The sequence below is a fragment of the Choloepus didactylus genome, chromosome 14 (genome assembly GCF_015220235.1).
Source record: "Choloepus didactylus isolate mChoDid1 chromosome 14, mChoDid1.pri, whole genome shotgun sequence".
Classification (NCBI taxonomy): Eukaryota; Metazoa; Chordata; class Mammalia; order Pilosa; family Megalonychidae; genus Choloepus; species Choloepus didactylus.
The window spans coordinates 34762313-34787592 of NC_051320.1; the positions used below are offsets into that span (position 1 = coordinate 34762313).

Below are 25280 nucleotides of genomic sequence, written 5' to 3' on the forward strand. Positions count from 1 at the left end.
TGTCCTAGTAATGCATCATTTTCTTAATATGGTTTATCAAATTTTCCTATCACTCTCAGCACTGTCTATCCAGCAATACTCTTCAAAACATGATTTAAGCTCCAAATTGCTCTAAAACCATTTAATTGTTCCAGTCATATGTCTTTCTGAAACGCAAATGTTTTTGTAAGCTATTTCATAAAAATCTATAACTTAAAAATATGTAGTCTTCTATTGCTCTGTATTGTCTTACCCAGAGACTCCGTTATTAAGATTTTAAATTCCTAGAGATCAGAGACTTCTTTGGAGCTTCCCATTATGCATAAAGTGCTGCCAGCATAAGAAGAGCTCAGTAAATACTCAGATGAAATTTGGAATTGAGGTGGCAAGGGTTGGATAGGTGGGATCAAACAGAAACAGAAGGTTGAAGAAATTTTATCCTTTTGTATCTGGGAGTTGGTTTTGAAACTGGAGGAGAACATAGGCTCCTTTGGAACCTGAGAATGGAGTCTACCTCCATTATGACATTATGAATGGAGCAGCTGTCTGGTCAATGAAGGAGAAGAAATTTGGTTTAGATTCCTCTTTTTGTCAAGGTGCCCCTTCCTTTTCTCATATTTCTCTTGTCCAGGCCATCATTCCCTCAAAAAAATTGGCAGTCTACCGGTCTTTGTTTTCTAAATTTTCCAGGCTATGATGACCTATCACTATTTTTTTTTCCTTCAACACTTAAAAGAATTTTGTTTTTACTTCAGCCCCCAAAATAAAATGAATCAGTGCTAATTCAGAATGTGCTTCCTCAGTCTAGAACCCAGCTCCACAGCCCCTTTCTCCAGACAGCGAGATAGTCGTGTGATGGAGGCAGAGATGGAGTTATGCCACTCGTTGCCCACAAGCCACCACCAGAACCCTACAGACTTCAGAAGAATTACAGACCTGCCGACACTTTAATTTCATACTTCTAGACTCCAAAATGGTGAGACAATAAATTATTGCTGTTGTTTTTTTTAATTTTTTAAATTCATTTTTATTGAGATACATTCACATACCATGCAGTCACTCAAAGTGTACATGCAATTGTTCACAGTACCATTATATAGTTGCGCATTCACCACCAAAATTAAGTTTTGAACATTTTCATTACCACACACACAAAAATAATAAGAATAAAAATTAAAGTGAAAAAGAACAATTAAAGTAAAAAAGAACATTGGGTGTTTTTGTTGTTTTGTTTTGTTTTTTGCCCCCGTTTTTATACTCACCCATCCATATACTGGACAAAGGGAGGTGTGGTCCATATGGCTTTCCCAATCACGTTTTCACCTCTCATAAGCTACATTTCTATACAATCGTCTTCAAGATTCAAGGGTTGTGAGTTGTAGTTTGATAGTTTCAGGTATTTACTGCTAGCTATTCCAATTCATTAGAACCTAAAAGGGTTGTCTATATTGTGTGCGTAAGAGTGCCCACCAGAGTGACCTCTCGGCTCCTTTTGGAATCTCTCAGCCACTGAAACTTATTTCATTTCCTTTCACATCCCCCTTTTGGTCAAGAAGATGTTCTCCATCCCATGATGCCAGGTCTAGATATCCCCCCTCCCAGGAGTCATATTCCACCTTGCCAGGGAGAAATTGCTGTTGTTTTAAGCTATCCAGTTTGTGGCACTTTGTTTCAGCAGCCCCAGCAAAAGAAGACAGTAAGTATCTAGGTTCCACCAAGAAGGACTCTGACAGAAACCGGCCTCTGTCCATCATCAGCAGATTAGTTCCCACGCTTGAATTTCCTAATCAATCATGGTTTTGCCGTTACCTCATTAGCTCTCAGTTCAGCGGACTATTTTAGTCCAAGGTTGATAAAATGTCGGGCCAGGGTAGGCCAAAAGCAGAAGAAACTGGCAAGAGGGCTGGGTTTCACTTCTAATTTTTGCCCAGTCTTTCATGTCGAGGAAGTTGTTTTCAAGTGCTTAGAGCAACCTCGGTCCTACAATCCCAGATAAAAAGTACGACTTCTTTCTGTAGGGAAGAAAATACCTTAAATTGTGGAGCTCTGTGTTAAGATGAAGTCTGAGGAATACACTCAGGTACAGCCAGTGACCAAGAAGTGGAAAATGGAGTATGTGCTGCATACAAGTGTGTAGTACATTTGCTTGGTTTGTTTGCTTACAGAGAATTTGCTGAGAGTCATGGGCTAGAAGAAAATTTCACTGATTTATGTATGGTCTGGTAATGGGGAGCCCATGAGGCACTGAGATACTCTAAAGAAAAGAATAAGGTGAGAGAAACAAGCCTGGAGTCGAACAAAGGCGCTGTGGGGTCGCAGAATGCAAGCTGCGGCCGCTTATGTTTCCCAGGAGGGTTCAGTAGAGAAAGGAGCCGGGAGGCTGCGGAGCAGCGACTGCGGGAGACGCACCGCCCTCCGAAGCCGCGCCCCACCACCGGGGCCCCGCCCCTGCCCGCGCCGGGCCAATGGGAGCCCGGAATGTTAGCTTGTGGGAGGTGCGGCCGGGTTGCTACAGCCGGAGCTGGGCGGCGGCGGGTGCTGCGGGAAGAATCTGACCGAGCTGACTTGGTGGCGCAATGGAGGGACTGGAAGGTGAGGAGGTGAAGGTTGGGGCTGGGCTTCTGGAGCGGGCCCCACGTCAGTTGGGGGCACTGGACACCAGTTCCAGGGAAGCGGGGGCAGGTCCGGAGCTGCGGACCCAGCCGCGCCCCTTCCGCGCCACCCGAGGCCCAGGTGGGCGGAGGCTGGCGAGTTCCCCCGCGACGCGGAGGAGCCGCGGTCTCCGGGGTTGCGCGGCTTCCGATGGTTCCGCCGGGGTTCACCTCCCCGAGTCTGATCCTGCTTCTGGGACACGCCTGCGGGTCACTTCATGCCCGAGTGTTCTTTCGGTAATCGCAGTCCCCGGCCAGATTTTATTTTCTTTGCAAATTGGACTCTCCGTTAATGTCTTCAGTTTTCCGACCACCAGTCCTTTCTGGGGCCCCAGGGAGTGTCTCCAGCCTCGACCTCCTGACACCTCCTAGTTAACCGTTTTTCCATTTCTCCATCATCTTTTGGAGGATGTCAGAGCATCGCCTAAGGAAGTGTCACTGGCTAATTTTAAAGCCGAGACAATAGAATGGATAAGAGAAGGATTTAATGTGCATTGGTTCCTTATCTTTGGGTTTATCGTTGTGCTGTAACCATGACTCTAGATTTTGCTTTGTTCCCAATTCTTTCCCTTTTTCTCTATTCTCTTTACCTATTTAACACTGTAAAATGACATATGCCTAAAAACAAAGGAAAAAATAGCCAACTAGCATTGCAACAACAGTTTCAAGATTCTTTTTTTAAATTGTTGTTAGTCCTTCTGGTACTCATGAAGAACAAACCTTTAGAATTGAAAGATTCTCTTCTCTTGATTTAGCTCATCCTCCCCCTCCCTCCCTAATTTACATGGATTCAGGTGGAATTAAGAATGTGCAAAGGCTTTGAGCCCAGTGTTTTGGCACATGTTACAGAGTAAAATATTTCGTGTACAATGAAGTGAAAAACAACTGGAAACTTTTTTCAGTGACCTAAGCTCATGAAAAGCAAATGTAGTAATAGGAGTATGAAATGAAGCTCTCATAGTAAACATTTTGCTGATGACAGATAATAAAAAATTCTGATAGATTTCTCTTTGTAGGCATTGTACTGTGATGTGTGGAGATCTTGATATTTGCTTACTTAATTTATTTTAGGCACATCAGCCAAGTTTCCATGAAATAAGGAATTGTAATGATAATATTCCTAACTTTCAAGATCCTTTGTTTAGTGGACTCCACTGGATACAGCTGGTTTTTTTATAGATTTAAAATCATGTGCCATATTATAGCATAATGGGTAGGTTCTGGAATTTTCATAGGGTTTTCAAATCTACGTAAAGTGCCTTAGAGCACTTTTTTCTGCAGATTTTTACTGTATTATTAAACATTTGTAATTAAGGTAAAGATCTTTGCCTGATTTTTCACATATATATCCTTATCACCTAAAAATGTGCTAAACATTTTTGTTCAATAAATGAAATATTTGTATAATGACTTTGTCTATGATGGACACCATTCTATGCAAGGATGCAATAGACATTACTATTAAGTACTTTAAAAGATAAAATGGAAGTCTATTACAATACTCAGTTACATGGGGTAAGAAATATATGGCATTAGATGTAACATGGTATGTTATGATGGGCATATTTTATGGATCCAGCTTTGAAGTATCATACTAAACAGTATTGTATTTGCTATTTACTCTTCGTTTTTTTTTATAAGATGTTTTCATTAACTGTGATGTATTTAATTGCAGTGAATGAGGTTGAAATATATGACTGCCGTTTTTGTGGGGCAAAACAGTTGACTTGGTAATTTCAGATGGTTCAACCTATAAAATTAAAACTCAGTTTTCTCAAAGTTAGGACAGTGCCTTTTTAGATCACAGTTTGCAAAGATTAAAACTTTGTGTCTTAAGATTACCATTAATTCATTCATCTATGACTTCATTGAATAAACACTGATACAGTGATAGATCAGACCAAGTTTCTCTTCTATCAGAAGTTAAAATCAGCACTTTGAAGGTGCCTGATAAATATTATATTGCAGTATCTGGTAGAAAATCTTCAAGAGTAGGCTTAATGTGCCACAGTGATTTTACCCTTTGACTTTGGACTGACCTAGTTCAAACCGGACTAATTTGGTTGTAAAATAGAAAACAAATGGACCCTTGAAAAATTCTATTGTAGATAACCTTAGTTTTCCATAATTTTTAAATTTATTTGCATGTAACTCATATACTATTCATATTATTTTTGGTCTTCAGGGATTTTTATGCTTTCTGGATTGCCAAGAGATGAAGTGCTAGGCTGGATACTATTTTGAAACCAAATATAAGTTATTGCTCATGATTTTATATTTATATCTCAGCTCTTTTGTACTGTGTAGGTAATTAGAACAACTCCCAGGTATATCTAGGGACAATAGAAGTGGTTCTAGACTTGAGAGAGTTCCAATTTCTAGTAAGCATTTCTTCTGTAAAATGAAGGGGTGATAAAATCTAAGCAGATTTTGTTCTTATAGAGAGTATTGGCATTCCTTTTTAGCATCCTAAGAAGTGGCTATTAACAATTGTGACAGAGATCAGGCTGCCCATTATCCTTCTTCTGACCACTGAAATTCTTAAATCTTAGTACCATTCTCTAAAACTTAGAAGTTTGGCACTCTTCATCAGGATAGCCCCCCAATGTATTTGAAGACAGCAATAGTGTCCCATTAGGGTGTCTTTTGTTTTGTTTTCCATAAGTCTAAACATATACTAATTTACTGAAAAAGTCTTCATCTTTATTAATTTATCTAACATTCATTTTATTTTATTTTTTGGTACTGAGACTAATGCCAGGTATTTTAGCAGCCAGTGTGTGGGAGAGGTTTGTGTTTTATTCCTTCCTTTGACTCTTTTTAGTTCTCTGATTTGGACTGTTAACTTAATCTGAGCCTTAGTTTCCTCAGCTATAAAAAAATGAAGCTATTAAATACTCACCTACCTAAACAATATTAAATATTAAATGAGGTAACATATATAAAGCATTTAGCAAAGTTCTCGGTACATAAGAGGCCCTCAGTACATGTTTATTGGGTGGATGATATCACAGAGTGTGTTAGGGATTTAAGAATGGTCCAGTGTAGTTAAGTCACAGCATTCTTGGAAGGGATTGGGGCTCTCTCATGCTATGGCAGTAGGATAGACTGGAGAGGAGAGGGGTAACAGACCGCAAATCCATAAAAATCATGAGGATTTGAACTAAGGCAAAAGTACCAGGAATTAAAAGTGAGAATAGATTTAGAGACATTTCTGAGTTAGAGAGATGAGATATGACTGCTGGATGTGAGAAGGAAAAGGAATCAAAGATAAAGCAGCTTTCTAGCTTGGACTAGGAGGTGATATGTTTAACCAAGAGGAAGACCAGGCTTGAGGGATGAGGTAATGAGTTTGTTATGTTTGCACAGTACTTGGGGGAAATATGGTTAAAAAAACAACTGATATTTGGAAATATCTGGAGTTCTCAGTTTAATAATTATTAGTATGTAAATGGCAACAAATGGATGAAATCACCAAGGGGAACCATATTTAACAACATAGAAAAAAAAAAGGGGAAACTAATGCTTTAGGATTGGCATAGTAAAATAAATGAGGTAGTGTGTGTCGGGGGGGGAGTCTTTAAAGACGTTTAAAAATATACAAGAAAAGGAAGTGAGGGAGAAACTAATATTTCTTAAGTAGTTAATATGTGCCAAAACAGGTATTAGCACCTGATATTCCTTGAAGGTCTAAGTACTTACCTTGTGAGATCTGAAAAATTTGGATCTAGGAGAGAGAAGTATCATTGAAGCCAAGGAAGAACAGACTTTTAAGGTGAAAGGGATTGTCAGTAGTGCCTCATACTATAGCAAGATCAAGGAGAATGAGGATTCAAAAGAGGGCTTTGAACTTGACAATTAGTAGATTAATGGTGATCAGTTGTCTCAGTTTCTTAAGGTCTCTATTCTGATGTTCTCTTTTTAAAGGCTTCCTTGAGCCTACCCACCAGCCCAACACACGTACATGCAGCCTTTTGACTGTTTCTCTCCTCGTATCTACCTAATTTTTCTATGTGGCAGTTATCACCACCTGACATTTTATATATTGATTGTTTTTATTTGTTTTTTTCCTATTAGAAGAATATAAGTTCCATAAGATTGGGCCTGTTTTTACCCCCACCATTGTATCCCTATCTCTTAGAACAGTATCTGTCTTATGGTAGGCACTCAATAAAGACTTGTTGAGTTCGTGAATGGATCTATTTTAGTACAATAGTTAAGCCTCCTAAAGTCCGGCTGCAATTCAGATAGGTAGGGAATGAAAGGTAAGGAAGGGTTAAGAAATAAATGTAAGTCAGTGTCTCAAAAATTGTGCTACTCAGGACATTGGTCCTACATATCACTTACAAGTTGTTACAGATTGAATTGTGTTCCCCCCAAAGACATGTTTAAGTCCTAACCTCACTTCTGTTAGTTTATATCAGCAGAAACACTGCCAGCCTGGACCAAAAGGACGGAGGTGGGGTGAAATAAAGGAAGAATGACTTCAAGGGCAGAACCATGAATGCAGAGAGTACTGGGCTGAAGGGACCTCCTGTAGGCCAAGTTCTGGAAGGGTGAAGCTCCCACCCCAGTGTTCAGAGAGGGTGGGGCTGCTGCTCCAGCAAACCCAGAGGGCGAAGCATCCAGCCACAGATTACTCTGAAGTCTTGAAATGTAATAGAATTTCCCCTGCTGGTTTTCAGACTAGCTTGGGACCCATGCCCCCTTTTTTCCTTCTAATTTGTTCTTTTTGGATATGTGTCCTCCCTATGCCGGTCTCACCATGTATTCTGGAAGCAGATAACTTGTTTTCTAGATTCCACAGGTCCACAAATGGAAAGGAATTTTGCCCCCCCAGTGGACCACACTCATAACTAATTTAGATGAGATTTTGGATTTAGAGTTATTACTGAAATGGCTTCAGGCTTTTCTCTCTCTCTCTCTCTTTTTTTAAAGAGAGTAAGTTCTGCTTTAATGAAATCCATTTAACTTTGTTTAGCATTTTCCAAACATTTGACAATGGAGCAAGGTATTTGAGGGTGTTGATGAAAGTAATAGAAATGACCAGTCAGGTTCCAGCTGGTTCTGAAGGGAAGTGAAGAAAGGGATGAGCAAAAATTCAAGTCACTCTGAGATCAAGAAGGTGACTTAGAGGAAGAGATAGAAGTCTGGTTATCGAGGGTGCTTGAGTATTTTAAGAGTCCAGAGATGGATCCTTTCCAAATTGTTTTGGCAGTCAAAGGGGGTGTTTCTACTGAATTGGAGTGCAAGTGATTAAAGAAAGAGTAATGAGGTGATGGTGTGTGGTGAGTAGATTAAGTGTGAATGTTGAAATGTTGAATTCTAGGATGAGCTGCAAAAGGAAAATGTTGCGTGATATTTTAGGTTTTATACCTGGAAGTAATTAGATTTTTGAAAGGATCATGAGTGGAAAGTGGTATAATAGATATTACACGCTTCAAAAGAGAGATTGTTGAGCCTTAAAGCTTGGATTCAGATGAGCAGTTATAGAAGACTGACCAGCAGTAAGGAAGGCAGACATGTTTCATGTAGGACTGTTCATAATTTCCAAGATTTCTTTTCCTTTAACTTTTGAAAATGTTTTGTCCTATTTTAAAATTGTATACATTTAGGAATATCAGAACTTTTTAGATATTCCTTCACATCACCTATATGGTAATATTATATAAAGATAGTATATTCCTTCACATCACCTATATGGAAGTATTATATAAAGATAATATTTCAGGCCTTATTATTGTTCAGATTTTGACTTTGCTGAGTATAGCAACTCGTTACGCAATCCACAGTGTGTGCAGGATAAATATTGTAAGTTGAGACTGACTTTTTAAGAGTCCTACAGGATGAAAGTACTTTATTTGCTTGGTTCTGCCCATCAGTTTGAGTTCTTCTCTGCTATAATGATCACCCCTCTGAGCATCATCTCTACTCTGTCAATAAGATACAAAATTCACTAGGTTTTTCCACTCAGGAGAGGTTATGTTTGTGTTCATTCCCTGAAGAGTACTTTTTTGTTGGTATAAGTTATAAAGCATTTTTATTTATGACATTTCAATAGATCCTCTCAGGTTTTAAGGTAGATTGAGCAGATTCTGTCTTCGTGTCACAGATGTTAAACTGAGGCTATTTATGGTTCTATGATCAGCCCTACATTTCCTTCCAACTATAGTGAAGACTTTTCCAGCAAGAAGAGAAATGTCATGTTCTTTGCTGTAGGTCTTTGTAGTTTCTCAATTCTGTATAGAGACAAGTAAGAATGATTTTCTCAGCATACTACTTACTACCTGAAGCATTCATTCTACCATCTGCAATTGTTTTAATCATTCTTATATGTGATTCACTGTTAAAAAAAATAACAGTGATGTAGGTATCATATTGTTGATGTACTTTTCTTGCTAATATGATCTTGAAGTAGATTTTATTAAATTATAGTATGTTGGAAATAGAAGGGGGACACGTAGATCATTTAACCTAACTTCCTTATTTTACACAAAAGGAAACTGAACCATGGTGAGATTAAATATGTTGCCTAGGGCCTCATATTTCTAAACTGGGATAATATGACACAAATTCTAGTGCTTTCTCTACCACCGTGTCATATCTTTTAATGAATACCATTAAAACAAAATGTGGCTTTGTGACTAAGGCCAAAGCTGCTTCTTGTGGTCTATTGGTAAAGTTGTTTCTAATAAATCTTGACACCAACACATGAACATGCCATATTTTGCCATTCATAGGGCTGTGCTCTATAGTCAGCTAATTCAAGAGGGAATTATAAATATTTATTTTAAATGTTATATTACTTTCTTTTTTAAAAAGTTTTTTCATTTTTTTGACATAATTATTTTAAAATGCTTTCTCTTGAATGGTATTTTCTCCTTTTTATGCTTTTAATGGTAATGATTTTCTTTTCCTTTAAAGATATGTTTAAGATGTCTGATAACCTGTGGAAATTAATTCTAAGAGTTCGATTTTATTGTATGGTTGCTATTAAGATTCAGGTTTCTGTATAAAAAGTTGGAGGTGATTTGGTTCTTAGATATATTTAATGTTAGCTTTATGAGAACACTGGTTCTGTTAGTCTTGTTCACCCTCCGGTCACTATTACCTGGTATATTCTTGGCGAGTAATTGTGGCTCAAATAGGTACTCAATAATTAATATTTGTAGAATGAATGAGTTATATTATTTTCTTGTGTTGAGTTTATTTTTCTCAGTAGTTAATTTTTATAAGACTTTTCCTTGTGATCTATTTAACAAGTAGATACTGAAATATACTTTAAAAAAAGAACACAATTTTTTTATTATGAGGTTTGACAAGAAACATTTTACAACTGAAAGTGATCAATGTTATTTCTTGCTGCTGAAATATACTTTTAAACAACTAAAATAGTGATACTTTTAAACATTTTGCATTGTTGAATTTTAAAATCATTGTTTAGATTTTAAAGGAATACATGAAACTATAAGCAAGTTTAATAGATTATGCAGCATACTGTGTCACTTTGACTGTCATTATAAAAGCATTCTTATGAATGCTTTTATGAATTTTGTTTTGGATTCAAAACTTTGTACTTCAAAACGAAATTCAAAATTTTGTTTTGAATTTTGAATTATGCTTCTTACAAATTTTGATAGATTCCATCCAGCAACTGCCTTACCTTTCTGAATTGTAGTGGAATTAGGTGATCCTAATAAACAAGGCTGCTCTCCCCAAATAACCTAGCTCCTGGTATTGGAGGAGGACAAATCAGGAAAATCTTAGCTTTGCTTTTGTGGTGTTCACTGCTTAACTGCCACCATACAGACATTGTTTCCATCTGTGATGACAAATAAGTCACTATCTACCAGTAAAAATAGGGCAGTGGAATACCAGGAAAGTTAGAGAACAAAACGCTTCTTCTGTTACTTTATTTGACTGCTTTCTCACCTATGCCTATGTTAGTTCTTCTGATTTGTTTTTTGTGAATTCACTAAATTCCTTGAAACAAATTATATGGAGTATTAGTTGTACTCTTTTTATGATTATTAAAAATTTAATGTGGCTATTACAGTTTTTATTTGTGTTACCTCTAAAAGAAAATATTTTTCTATTTGTCTTTCATATAACAAAGGGATTTAAACGAATAATCATAAAATATTTAGCAGAAAATTTGAGAAAGATAGATTCAAGTATCATTTGTAGGAAATTACAGGTGTGAAAGTAAATTGAGGTTTGATGTTCGGGTAGAAAACAAAATGGCAATTGTGTAGAAATCCAAGGAATGTTTTTTTGATCATTTTAGTAATAAAAGTTTCTTTACCAGGTAAATGATAGGTATACCAATTTTTAATTTTAATTGTGTAAATATTGTAGGTACTTCTTCCTTATGTAACATACTGTCCTCATGAGGGTCACAATTTATCAATTTGTTGGTCCAGTAAATATTAATCTAAGTATAACTTAATGTATAAAATAGTGAACAATTTATATAATATGGGCGGTTTGCGTAGTAACTATGAGGTAATTTATGCTTAAGGCATTATATCTTCTATAATCAGGCAACAAACAGAGCAAATTTTTTTTTTTTATCTGAGACTTCCTAGATTATCTCAAGAAGCCACTTAACTGATCACCAATGTTGTTTCTTAATATCCTGAAGCTTAATAGTACATAATATGAACCTTAAAATAAATCTGGGTTTTAAAGTTCACTAATTTACAATAGAGGTAAAGTATGATTTAAGGGAATTGGCAGACTGATTTGGTTAAAATAAGAGGAAACCAGATATTTTCAACAGTAACAGTTTGGTTACTCTTAAATCATGAATCCCCCACATTTAATAAGGTCTTTTGAACCACTGATAACTCTAAGTCTTGTGCCCATTTTAATTCATAATTGAGCTATTTAAAAATGAAACAAGATATTTTTCACAAGGACTGACAACTCAAATGAACTTGCCTAGGAAACTAAGGGAAAATATAATATTTGAGGTTTCACAATTTGAGTCTAGAAATTATTTATTAAATTTTTTTCTGTTTCAGAAAATGGAAGTGCTGCCCAAGTTGGGGAATTGTTGCCTTGCAAGATTTGTGGAAGAACGTTCTTTCCAGTAGCATTAGTAAGTAAACTGATTTTGTACTTTTTTCCTTTGGGGTTTGATAGATCAGTAATTGTTCAGTACTTGATGACCACTCTCATGGGAAGAACCATGTGGAACAGTTTGAAGAGACACTGAGTAGTTAGTGTTCTCTGTTCCAAAATGTCACTTCCATCTCCTCCTATCCTATCCAGAGTGGTTGCTTTCCTTCAGGGTTTGGTCTCTAAAACTGTAAGCATTCTGGGAATGTTATCAAAAAAAACCTCTTAGAATTACATAATGATGTATTTATAGGTACAGAACGATACGATGTCTGAGATTTACTCTAAAGTACTTCAGAAAAAAAAAGTGGGGAGGGGTAGATGAAACAGTTTTTAAGATGTTTATAATTGTTGAAGCAGGGTGATGAGTCAATGGGAGTTCTCTCAACTGATTATGTTTGAAAAATTCCAAACAAAAGGTTTTTTAAAATATAAAAGTGCACATTGAATATATTATGCATTCTGTAATTACCTTTAGATACTTAGTATGTGTAAAAGAAGAGCTTTTAACAGATCATAATTTTTAAAAGGCAGCTAAATAGGGAATAATGAAAAATAATGCCTATATACCTTAAACATTCTAACTTCAAACATAAATGTACATCTAATATTATTTGTATATAGGTCTGCTGATTAGAGCTCTGCCACTATCCATTTTGCATCCTCTTTCTATTTCCAGTATGTTTCTTTAAAGCAAAGTAAGGAATTAATGATCCTTGCGCATTGGTCTGGTTGCAGACTCTTTTAAATGATCACAGCTTTTTTCTTAACTCTTTAAAAATATCTTACCTGTATATAATTCAGTGATTTTTTTTCTTATTGAGTCGTTATTTTTTGAAACACTTTCAAAGCATTCAGCTGAGCTTTCACAAAATATGCATGCATTTTTTTTGGTCCTCATTTTTAAATATTTGATTAAATGAAGGAAATGCTATAACAACTATAAGTTACATAATCAGGTTTGGAATAAACTCTTGATATGTACAACTCAACTTATGGGAACAGATGTACATGGGTCCACTAGAAAATAGCCTGCTAGCCATACTTAAAAAAATAGTTGAAATATTATGCTAATAGGTAGAGTTACAGTGTTTGTCAAAAGAAAAACTGAAAACAGGTATTTACAAAACACTTGATGGCTGATGGTGTATTGAAAGTTCCATGACACAAAATAAACCAGTTCTGAGATTTTTAATTTTTTCCCCCAAGATAAAATTTATCAGCTCCAACTTCCACAATGCTTATCAAAATATTTTTTTTAAAAAAGTGCTTTTAGTGCACCGATGTCATCCATCAGCAAGTTTTATATAGGGATTGGAGAATGTTTGTCCAAGAAGTTGAGAAGTACTCCATTGTAATCAGATGAATAAATGAATGATTGGGTGAGTGAGTTGAATTGAATGAATGAATAAGTAGAGAAAACCCTATGGAAGTGGAATATTTTATAGCTTAGGAAGAATCCTAGATGCAGAAAAATAGAAAACTTGAGTTCCAGAAGAAGGAAAGGGATAATTTGTGGGGGAAGGAAGCAAATCTGACTACTTTGTCCTACTATTTTGTTATATTAACTTTATGTTAAGATACTATAATGCTAATTTTAGTTAATTTTAATAATCCTAACTACAAGGGTTATGTTTACTTTTGTAATCCTAGCACTAATGTGTTCCTTTCTGTTTACATTCTTTTCCTGGTATCTCTGTTGAGGTTTTTAGTGAAGCAGACTTTTCTTTTTCACTATAACTTTAAATTAGTTATATTGTTTGTCTTATTTTTAGAAGAATAATAAATAACAATAAAATTTTGGAAGAGTATTGATAACAGCATTCATTATATGTGCATTTTAAAACTTAATCTTTGTTAGGGCGAGGGGGTGAATGTGAGTGGATGCAATATGAAATAGGAAAAGCTTACATTCAAATGGAGACACTTACCTGCTAGGTAACATGTTTGCTACAACCCCATCTCTACCTGCTTCACTATTGCTTCTGAGGGTTTTCTTTCCAGGCTCAGAAGGTAAATAGTTTGGAGAAGGAAATGGTAGACATCAAAACAGAAATAGCAATTAAAAACTCCAGAGGATATGTGAATCTGTATTTGAACTGTGGCAAATAGAACCACCTAGGATAGTGGCAGAGTGCAGAGCGCAACACTGAAGGTTAATTCAGTGAGGCCAGCTCATTCTTCTGTGAAAATCAGATTTTTCAGTTATAGTAAAATTTTGTCAAAGCTTGTTTGTTTTTTAAAGTCGGGTGGTGAAAAAGAAAAGGAGGAGAGTACTACAAATCAGTTAGGCAGTATGACTTTTTAAGTGCATAGTAGCTTTTCTCACTTTAAAAGTACCTGACTTACAGTAGTAATCTTAAGAAAATATTTGTTGAATGAATCGTATGTTTCTCTTAAGTAAAATATTGCTATCTTTTAAAATTTATTTATCTATAGCCATTTATTGTCATCAGATTTTTCAGCTCAGGTGACAATGTAAAGTTTTATAGTCTTCCCTTTTATAGAAAAGAAAATGTTGCACTTCTTCATCTTAACAGAAAAAACATGGACCTATTTGCCAGAAAACTGCCACTAAAAAACGGAAGACTTTTGATTCAAGCAGACAGAGAGCTGAAGGAACTGATATTCCAACAGTAAAACCTCTTAAGCCTAGGGTAAGTACAATCTTTTGAAGTTATGAACTTTGTTGCTATATATACTGAAAAGAAAATTGCAATTCTCATTTATAGTATGGTTGAAAATTAAACAAAGTTCCTTTGTCATGTTGTAAGTTTAGAAATTGTCGGAAGCATGCTTATTTTAAACTTCTGCAGAAGGGAGACCAAACTGCTGTCTCAAACTCCAGAAATTATAGTGAGGTTATTTAGCATTAGCGAGCCAATTGTTTAGTTCTAGCTGAGAAAGAATTAAAACAAAAAGTCCCCTTGTGTTCTCTATAAGTTATTACTATCACTGCAGCTATAACTTAAATATAATTTTTGAACTGTTGTCTCTTACCATTGCCACATATTATAGCTTGCGGTCATCTACTTATATTTCACAAATCTCTTTGGTAATACTGTCCATGCTAATTACCCATAACCTAGGTAGTCATGTTGTTCAGTCCTTCCCTTGATCACCATTGATTCTGTATATAGTACAATATATATAATTGTATGTATTTAGTTGAAAAGACAGATTTAGAGGCTCTTTTATTAATATTGGGGATCTTCTCTCACTTTTTTGTGTAAATTGTTACGATAAACCCTGATTTCTGTGTCCTCAGAATTAGATATAATTAATTTTCTTTTATAAAGATCTATCAACTTTAACATAAAAATCTATTGGAGTGATATTTTTAATTAAATTTTTAAAAGTATACCTCCTTTGAAACTCAAAAGACCAGAAAATCATCAAGAATGCATATATGATACACATACATGCCTGTGAAAATCTTGCCTCATATTGGATTAGCAGCTTTATTTACAACTGTTTTATTTGCTTACTTATATTTGTTGAATTGCCATTTGGTTTTCCTTTTTATGAGGGAAGGAATTAGAGAAATTATATATAAAACATGCTAATTTTAGATATGATTATATATAATAATGCAAATTGATTCCATATTTATTTAAAAATATATGACATTCCTACTATGTATAGTGTAATCGCTGTGTACAGAAATTAAACTACCATTCACAGACATCTTAACATAATAGATATTGATTGTCTTGATTGATTGTCAGTATTTGTGATCTATATTATGCTTTTGCAGAAGAGTTTTATCAGTTGCTCACCTGTCCATGTATAGATGTTGCCAGCTTATTTTCATTCTTGGGACCAAAGAATAAACCTCCTATGATAATCTCTCCTTAAAACTACCTGTGATATTTCTTATTGCTAAGAATAAATCACTTAAAAAATACTTTATTTGATATAGTTTCAGAGAGTCACTTCAGTGAATGGCCTAAATACCTGATAAAACACACTTTTGAAAACAAACCCTGTTTTCAATGGTAATAACTTCTAGTACAGGAAGAATATTTCCTTATGTAGGAATTAATCTTATTCTAAATCATCTGATATGAATAAATCAGAAGTCATCTTTATTTTTCAATCTGTGACTATTTAAGGAAGGATGGTAGAGATACATATACCAGTATTTGAAGCTTTTCTTAGTAAACTGGCAAATATATGAATGTATTAGCTTTAATTAGTTTAGGTCCGTAAACTTATCAATTGTTTGGAGTCAGCATAGCATAGTGGGTATGAAAGCTGGTGGTCCAGGAGGCAAATTGCCTAGATTTAACTCTGGCTCAACCAGTTACTATGTTATGCTGGGTAAGTTACTTAACTATTTGTGCTTATTTATCTGTAAAATGGAGATAGTGATATTAATTACCTCATGGGTTATTGTGGGTATTACATAATATTATCCATGTAAAATATTTAGAATAGTACCTGGCACATCACTACCTCTCAATAAATGTTAGATATCCTATTTGATTTTGGAGGAGTGGTTGTATACTTAAAAAAAAAAAAAATAATCCTCAGAAAAAAGCATTGCTTTAAGTGACTAAGTTTACATTGCTGTTCAAAGTGTGGTCTGTAGAGTAATAACATCAGTGATACTTGGGAACTTGTTAGAAATGCAGAATCTCACGTCTCACCTGGACTTGCTGAATTAGAACCTGCATTCTAATCAGAGGTGTTTTATATGCACATTAAAGTTTGAGTAGCAGTGTCTTAGACAATTTGAGCATGGGTAGTGTAGTTTTTTACCTTAAGGAAATTTTACAAAATCATAAGTAGAGGTGGGGAAAAAGAAACTAAAAACTCATTTTTGGAATAACTACAAACAGGAATAACCCAAAGACTACAAAATGTATGTAAGGGCTGCACAAAGCAATTGTGATCCAGGAGAAGCTATGCAGAAGAAGAGGTGCAGGAAGTCGCTGGGGGACCCAGCATAGCAGATTCATAGACTGCTAACAAAAGGACCCTTCAAAGGTGAAAAGTCTTAAGGAAGTATAAAAACTATATCCCTTCTTTACTGTAGTTGCTCAGGAACTGGGCTGAGCTGGGCTGAAATTGGTCAAAAGCTAAGTGGAAGGAAGTAGGTTGAGGAGGCCCAGCGGAAGAGGCTCTCAGAAGGCACTAGCAAAAATACCCTTCCTGAAGGTGAGGGGCTCACCTTAAAAGACTGTGTCCTTTATTTGAAGTGGTAACTGTGGGAATTCAGGGAAGCAGGACTAGTAGCAATAGCTGTCCTAAACCAATATTGTTTTAGAGAAGCAGAAGTGCTTGGCATACTGTGGTAGTTTGTAATATCTGACTAAGGCTTCTGTACGAGTAACCTCTAGAATGACCTCTCCACTCTATTTGAAATTTCTTAGCCACTGAAACTTTATTTGGTTCCATTTCTTTTTCCCCTTTTGGTCTAGAAGGCATTTTCAATCCCTTGATGCCATGGCCAGGCTCATCCTGGGAGTCATGTCCAGTGTTGCAAATCGTGAAAAATGCCACCATAAACACTAGTGTGCAAAAGCCATTTGTGTCCCTACTTTCAGTTCTTCCAAATCTTTGTCTAATGACGGGATTGGAGGATCATGTGGGAACCCTATAAGTAGCCTCCTGTGGAACCACCACACTGCCGTCCAGAGGGGCTGCACCATTTCACTTCCCCACCAGCAGTGAATAGGTATATCTCTCTCTTCACCTCCTCTCCAGTAGTTGTATCACTCTGTCTATTTTTAAAACAGTTTTATTGACACCATGCAATCCATCCTGTGTTTAATCAGTGGTTCAGAGTATAATCAAATAGTTATGCATTCACCACCACAATCTATATAAGAACATTTCTGTTTCTTCTGCAAAGAAGAAGAGAGAAGAGAAACAGCAATAAGAATCCCATACCCCTCCCTTAACTCCCCCTCTTATTGACACTTAGCTTTGGTAAATTGCCTTTGTTATAATTAATGAAAGAAAACTACAATATTACTGTTAACCCTAGACCCTAGTTTGCATTAAATGTATTTTTTCCATACATCTTCCCATTTTAAACACCTAGCAATGGTGACATTCAATTGTTCTCCCTCAAGTAAAAACTTTTTTTTATTTGTACATTTAATCACCATCCTTGTCCATTCTAGGTTTTACTATGCTATACAGTCCCAGTTTTTATCCTTTGTCTTTCCTTCTGTTGTCATACATGCCCCTAGCTCTTCTCTTTCAACCATACTCCCATTCAGCTTTGTTCATTATCCTTACAGTATTGTGTAACCATCACATAGTATTGTGCTATCCATTTCTGGTTCTTTAAAATGAATCCTGTTGAACATTCTGTACTCCTTCAGCATTGTTCCAGTTTGCTAATGCTGCCATTATGCAAAATACCAGAAATGGATTGGCTTTTATAAAGTGGGTTTATTTGGTTACAAAGTTACAATTTGAAGGTCATGAAAATGTCCAAATGAAGGCATCAGCACAAGTATACTTTCACTGAAGGAAGGCCAATGGCACCTGGAAAACCTCTATTAGCTGGAAAGGCACTTGGCTGGCATCTGCTGATACCAGGTTGTGTTCCAGATTCTTCAAAGTGTCTCTCTTGGCTGCAGCTTCTCTCCAGAATGTCACTCTCAGTTGCTCTGAGTTCCTTCTGTTTGTCTGCTCTTTTATATGATTATAGTGATTTAATTCAGGCCCACCCTGAATGGTTGGGGTAACACTTCCTGGAAATTATCCAATCAAAAGTCTTGCCCACAGTTGATTGAGTCATATCTCCATGGAAACACTCAATCAAAGGAGTCCAACCTAATCAACACTACTACGTCTGCCCCCACAAGATTGCATCAAAGAACATGGTGTTTGGGGGGACATTATACATCCAAACTGGCACAAGCATCAAGTGCCCAAACTCGACCCTCTTTCTATCTTCTGGTAACTCGTGTTCTCAGCTTTAACTCTCAGAGTTTACTCATTTTATTTGTCCTTTTGTTTCTGGCTTGTTTTGCTCACCATAATGTCCCCAAGATTCATCCACCTTATTTCCTGCTTTATGACTTTATTCTGTTTTACAGCTGCATAATATTCCATTTTATGTATATACCACAGTTTGTTTATCCACTCATCTGTTGACATTTAGGCTGTTTCCATCTCCTGGCAATCGTGAATAATGCTACTATAAATGTTGGTGTGCAAATGTCCATTTGTATACCTGCTTTCTGTTCCTCTGAATATATACCTAGAAATGGGATTGCTGGATTAAATGGTAGTTCTATACTTCGCTTCCTGAGGAACCATGTGAGAAGGCTTTTGATAATAGATTTGTTTTTCTAAAAAAGGTAGAAGACTATTGTGATTTCCTTTTTCTTTTCATGTCTGTGTTGTTGTGTTTTACAAAGAAATTGTCTGTTTCTTCTTTATTGTCAAATTTGTTGATACAAAGTTTCTTTATATCCTTTTTTTTCTTTCAAGGTTTGTAATATCTGTATTGAGTCCTGTGTTCCATTAGTGTTCTCTCCTTTTTTGTTGGTTAGTCTTTCTGTATTAGGATTGTTAAAGAACAATCTTTTGCTTGATTCAGCACCTATTCTTGATTAAAAAAAAAAAAACAGAACACAAACATAAAAGGAATAGTTAGATATTTCAGTAATATGGCAGAATATATTTTAGCACTTATGCCACTATCATGTTTAGTGGAAAGACACTAGACGTAATCCTGTTAATGTAGGGATAAGATTAAGCTCCCACTCTTATTTAACATTTTGATGGAGGTGCCAACCAATACAGCTACTAAGAACAAGAAATTAACACATAGAGATCAGAAAGGAGGGGGTAAAACTATCATTCTTAGGAGATGATGTATTTCAGAGACCCAGAATCAACTGAGTGATTACTGAAAACAGTGAGAAGTCACTGAAGTAAAGAGCCATAATGTTAATAACAGAAATTACTAGGTTTCATATATTCATATAATAATCTGTTGAAAGTTAAAGATCCTTTATCCAGTAACGACAACATAAAATATCTAGGAATAAATCTTTTAAGAAAGGTGCAAGACTTCCACAAAAAATGCTTTATAAAATGACTGAAAGACACAATCACCTTCAAGTGGAAACATGTCCCATGCTTTTGAATAGGTAGACTCAGCCTTAGAAAACTTTTAATTTCCCTGTTATTTATGGTTGTAATTGTGCCAGTTTGAATGTATTGTGTCCCCCCAGATGCCATTATCTTTGATGTAATCTTGTGTGGGCAGACCCATCAGTGTTAATTAGATTGTAATTCTCTGAATGTTTCCATGGAGATGTGCCCCACCCAACTGTGGGTGATGACTCTGATTGGATAATCTCCATGGAGGTGTTGGCCTGCCCATTCAGGGTGGGTCTGAATTAAATTACTGGAGTACTATATAAGCTCAGACAGAAGGAGCAAGCTTGCTGCAGCCAAGAGGGACACTTTGAAGAATGCGCGGAAGCTGAGAGTAGCTGCAGATGAGAGACAGTTTGAAGACGGCCGTTGAAAGCAGACTTTTGCTTCGGAGAAGGTAGGAGAGGACAAACTCCACAAGAGCAACTGAGAGTGACATTTTTGAGGAACTGCAGCCTAGAGAGGAACATCCTGGGAGAAAGCCATTTTGAACCCAGAACTTTGGAGCAGATGCCAGCCACATGCCTTCCCAGCTAATAGAGGTTTTCTGGACACCATTGGCCATCCTCCAGTGAAGGTACTCAATTATTTATGTGTTACCTTGGGCACTTCATGGCCCTAAGACTAACCAAATAAACCCCCTTTATTAAAGCCAATCCATTTCTGGTGTTTTGCATTCTGGCAGCATTAGCAAACCAGAACAGTAATGTTTGATTTTTCCAGTCAAAATGTTATAGTTGGTTTTTTTTTTTAACTAGACAAGCTGATTCTAAAGTTCATGTGGAAAAATACGCAAACAAGAATAACCAGGGAATGAATGAAAAAGAAGCAGAATGAAGTAGGGCTACCCAAGCAAATAATAAAATACGGTATAAAGTCTCAGTATTTAAAACACTGGTACAGACACAGGGATCGTCAGGAAAACTGGAAGAGAGAAGAAAGCTCAGAAATAGGCTTATGTTAGTCAGTTAGTCAGAGTTCATTAGGTTCTAGAGTATGGAAAGAGAGAGAGATTTATTGTAAAAATTGACTCACTGATTCATGCCACTGTGGGCTGGGGATTTGCAAGTCCGAATTCCGTAGGGCAGGCCATAAGTTGGGAATTCCCCAGGAGAAACTGGCTGGCTGAATTAGAGATAGAAATTCTTCCTTCTGACTGCTGAAATCATCAGCTGAAGGCAGTCTCCTTTGTTGATTGTAGATGTAATAAGCAATAGATGCAATCAACTGACTATTTAAATCCCTGAAATACCCTCACAAAACAATCAGGCTGGTGCTTGCTTGACCGAACAACTGGATACCATAACCTTGCCTAGTTGACACATAAAATTAGCCATCACAGTCCACCCCTTGTCAACTTGGCACCTATATGCACATCTCCTTAAGCCTTACTTAACTTAATCTGTAAGTCAAGACAGTAACATAGTCATGCTTGCACCTAACATAATTCAGCTGTCCTGTGTATAACCAGAAACACACTAATCCTTTCCCCAGAAGAAGGTACAAGTCCCTGGATAATGCTCATTCTTAAACTAGATATCCTGTAACTTAAATGCTATGTCATAAAGTTAATACAATTTATGTTATATGCTAAGGAGCTAAGAGAGAAGAAAACAAAGATATTTGCTTTATGTATATATACAAACATATTCATAACAAAACAAGGAAGAAATATCCATAACCATTACATAGGCTAAATACAAAAAGGAATTTAGTATGCGATACAAAAGGAATACTGTGTGATACATTTATATGAAATAAGCAGAATATGCAAGTTCATAAAGTCAGAAACTAGAATACAGGTTACCAGGGGTCATGTGGGGGTGGGGATTAGGAAGTTAATGTTTAGTATGGGATTTCTCTTTGGGGGTCATAGAAAAGTTTTGGCAATGGATGATGGTGATGGAGTCACAACCTTGGGAATGTAATTATCACCACTGAATTGAATAATTGAAAGTGAATAAAATGGGAAATACTAGGTTGTATGTAAGTTACTCAGAAAAAAAAAGGAAACAACTGTACGGCACGAAGGGTGAACTTTAATGTAAACTATGGGCTATAGTTAATAGTTTTTATAATAATAGTATTTCATCAATTGTAATAAAGGTACCACATTAATGCAAAATGTTAATAATAGGGAAACTGGGGGGGTGGTATATGGGAACTCTGTACTTTCTGCATGAATTTTTCTGCAAACCTATAACTGCTCTAATAAAACAAGGGGAATTTAGTATGTGATAAAGATGTGTCAAACCAGTGGGAAGGAAAATTTAGTAAGTGATGGGTGGAACAACTATGTAGCCATGTTAAAAAATAAAAAAAATTAAGTTGAATTCATGCCAACCAGAATAAATTCCAAATTAATAAACATTTACAATTAAAAAAACGAAACCAGGAAAGTTCTAGGAACTACATGGAATAATTCCATTTTACCCTGATGTGAGGTAGGGCCTCCCATAGTTACTTGAAATCGATACAAAAAAGACCGATAACCCAGCAAATAAGTTGACCAGGATATAGAGTTACAGAAGGAATTACAAAAGTATTAAAGATATGAAAAGATGCTCAGTGTCACTCATTATAAAATAAAAGCCGATTAAACCCACAAAGATAGCTATGTTTTATCTCTCCAATCAGTTAAAAACTCAAAAGACGGATAACATATTCTGTTGAAGAGACTATGAGAAAAAAGAGAAATACACTCTTGGTGGGAGCATGAATTAATGTAACACCCACAGAAGGCAATTTAGCACTATTTTTCAGTTAAAATTGCATATGCTCTTTGACATAGTAATCCCACTTCTGTATTTTGCGTTTTTATCTACTTACACATGTGCAGAATGTCATGTGGTAGTTCATCATGTTATAGCTATAAGTTAGAAATAACCTATAAATACCTCAACAAGGTACTACTTAAATTATGGTGCATCTATATAGTTGAAAACTGCAGATATAGAAAGAAAAATGAGGGAGCACTCTGTGTTCATATGGAAACATCTAAATGTAATAGAATAAATAATTCAAGGTGTGTTTATAGTATGCTGTCTTTTATCCAAAGAAAACCAAAAAACAAATATTTTATTATGTATTTGTGTTTGCATAAAACTGAAAGGATACACAAATACTAATAAAATGCTTATCTTGAGGAATTTTCAGCATATACCTTTTAAAATTGTTCAAGGCTTTTTGTCTTATGACTTTAAATCATATTCACTCTATGGTTAGTAGGTAAAGCATTAATCAGATTGTTTTATTATATCTGTGGTATTATTTTTGTTCTCTCATTCATTTCATTTCATTCAGCAACTAGTAAATACTGCTTAACCGAGGTGCTGTGCTAAGTGCTCAGCATATAACAATGAACAAAGTAGACATGAATTCTATCCTCATTTAGGACAAATACATCAAAAATCTGCTACAGTGTATATTATTTCTGTATTTTTCCAAGGGAGTTGTGGAGAGAAATTATAAAACAATCATAATACATCATTTTGCCACAGTCAGAAAAGTGAATAGTACCAAGCAGTGAAAGCAAACATTTGGTTGAGAAAAGAAATGTCAGTGTAATCTAGTTCATAATTATTTCTAGAGTAATCAGTAATAAGCATTGAAAACGATTTTTTATAGTGTCTGCTGTTAGATGCAGTAAAGTGGCTATCCATGAGAAGTTATCCTAATTTCCTGTATAATATTCTGTTTTTTGTACTTTTTTCCCATTTATTTATGCAGGTTGAAAGAGATGTTAAATGAGTGGTGGAAAGTGGCAAGAACTTGAATTTTGGGTTTTTATTAGTTTTTAATGAACAGATTGGAAAAAAAAAAACAGTGTAAAGAAGGGAACTTCCTGTAAGCTTTAAAAAAAACCTGCATATTAAAATCATATAATGTTTATGAAAGGGTTACAGATAACTGTAGAGTGCTTCCCTTCCCATCTGGAACTTGAAGTAACAATTAAGCAAAGAAATCCAGATGCTTTTGACTAAGGAATTAAAGGGGTTAGTGTGTCCAACAAAAAGAGTTATCAGGAAAATCTTGACTTAATTGACTTAAATGATTAAAACAACAAGAATATTCTAAGTGTTTTGGATATTATGCGAATTTATAAATTTGAAATTTTACTATGGTTTAGAAAGTTTCTTTTTTGAATTCGTAAATTTAGGAAGGGGATCACTGAAGGATTTTTGATAAGAGAGCATTTAAAATAATGAGGCATTACTTTGTTTGATTTCAATTTATTAAAAAAATATTTGATACTAGGTTTTCTATTTTTCTTTATTTTTTTTATAGCCAGAACCACCAAAGAAACCATCTAATTGGAGAAGAAAACATGAAGAATTCATTGCCACCATAAGAGCAGCTAAAGGACTTGATCAGGCACTTAAAGAGGGAGGCAAACTTCCTCCTCCTCCTCCTCCTTCTTATGATCCTGGTATATAAAATATTGTTGACAGAAATGTTCATGTGGAAAGGAAATATAGATAGAATCTTTGTAAATTTTCATTTCTGTGATTAAACATATACTGATGGAGCCTGATGAAGTATAGTCTTTAAATGGTTTGGTATAAAATGGTAACGATAAACGAGGCATCTAGTTCCGTAAAGGCATCTCAGCATAGAAAATGGAAATGTTTTATGTTTTTATCTCAATACTTTTATTTAAACTTAAAGCATTATAATATTTTAAAATTATTTTGGTAACTATTAAATGTTAGAAGTCTAAAGAATATTTTAATCACTGTGGCCTGAAAGAGTCCTTCATTAGGAGTCAGATAGTTAATTACCTGATTCTTTGGTAACTTCTCATCTGGGAAGAAAAAAGGAATCATAACCAATTTTACTTCTGAAATGTTAAATTCATGTTGAGCAACTACCATACAGATTGATATATCTAAATTATGCCTTAAATTCAGGTGTTATTATATTTTCTCCATTGGGTGGGTAAAAGTTGCTTGGCTTGATGTTACCAAACGCAAAGAAAGATTTGATAGCCCCATGTGAGATTGCAATAATGAAAGACCTAAAATAGCACAGAAGACACTTTGATATTAGGCAGTGGTTATTAGAACAGCTTAAAAAAGGTTATTTTAATTAATAGGTTAACCACATTAAGGTGGTGGTAGGGCTCTAGTGATTTCCTAGCAAAGAAAAAGTTCTTTAGAAAATCAAGATCATTTTTAACATTTTATTGAAGAGCAGAAGTGGGCAGACTTTACATAAAGGACCATATAGTAAATACTTTGGCTTTGCAGGCTATCATAAGGTCTCTGTTACAACTACTCAAATCTGCAATTATTGTATGAAATTAGCTACAGATAATGTAAATGAATGGTGTGTTGTTATGTTCCAATAAAACTTTATTTACAAAAACAGGCAGCAGCTGGGCTAGATTTGATC

The 25280-nt window shown here is 35.5% G+C and overlaps 1 protein-coding gene across 4 annotated transcripts in view; it reads left to right on the forward strand.

Moving 5' to 3' along the window:
• The first annotated feature begins 2476 nt into the window (after nt 1-2476).
• The window catches only part of ZC2HC1A (zinc finger C2HC-type containing 1A), a 72176-nt gene continuing 49372 nt past the window's right edge, over nt 2477-25280 (forward strand). For all 4 annotated transcript variants that reach the window (XM_037803088.1, XM_037803089.1, XM_037803091.1 and 1 more), the window contains exons 1-4: nt 2477-2571; nt 11657-11733; nt 14294-14410; nt 24174-24315. In XM_037803088.1, the coding sequence (XP_037659016.1) occupies nt 2556-2571; nt 11657-11733; nt 14294-14410; nt 24174-24315 (352 nt within the window). In that variant the 5' untranslated portion in view covers nt 2477-2555. The remainder of the gene's footprint in view (nt 2572-11656; nt 11734-14293; nt 14411-24173; nt 24316-25280) is intronic.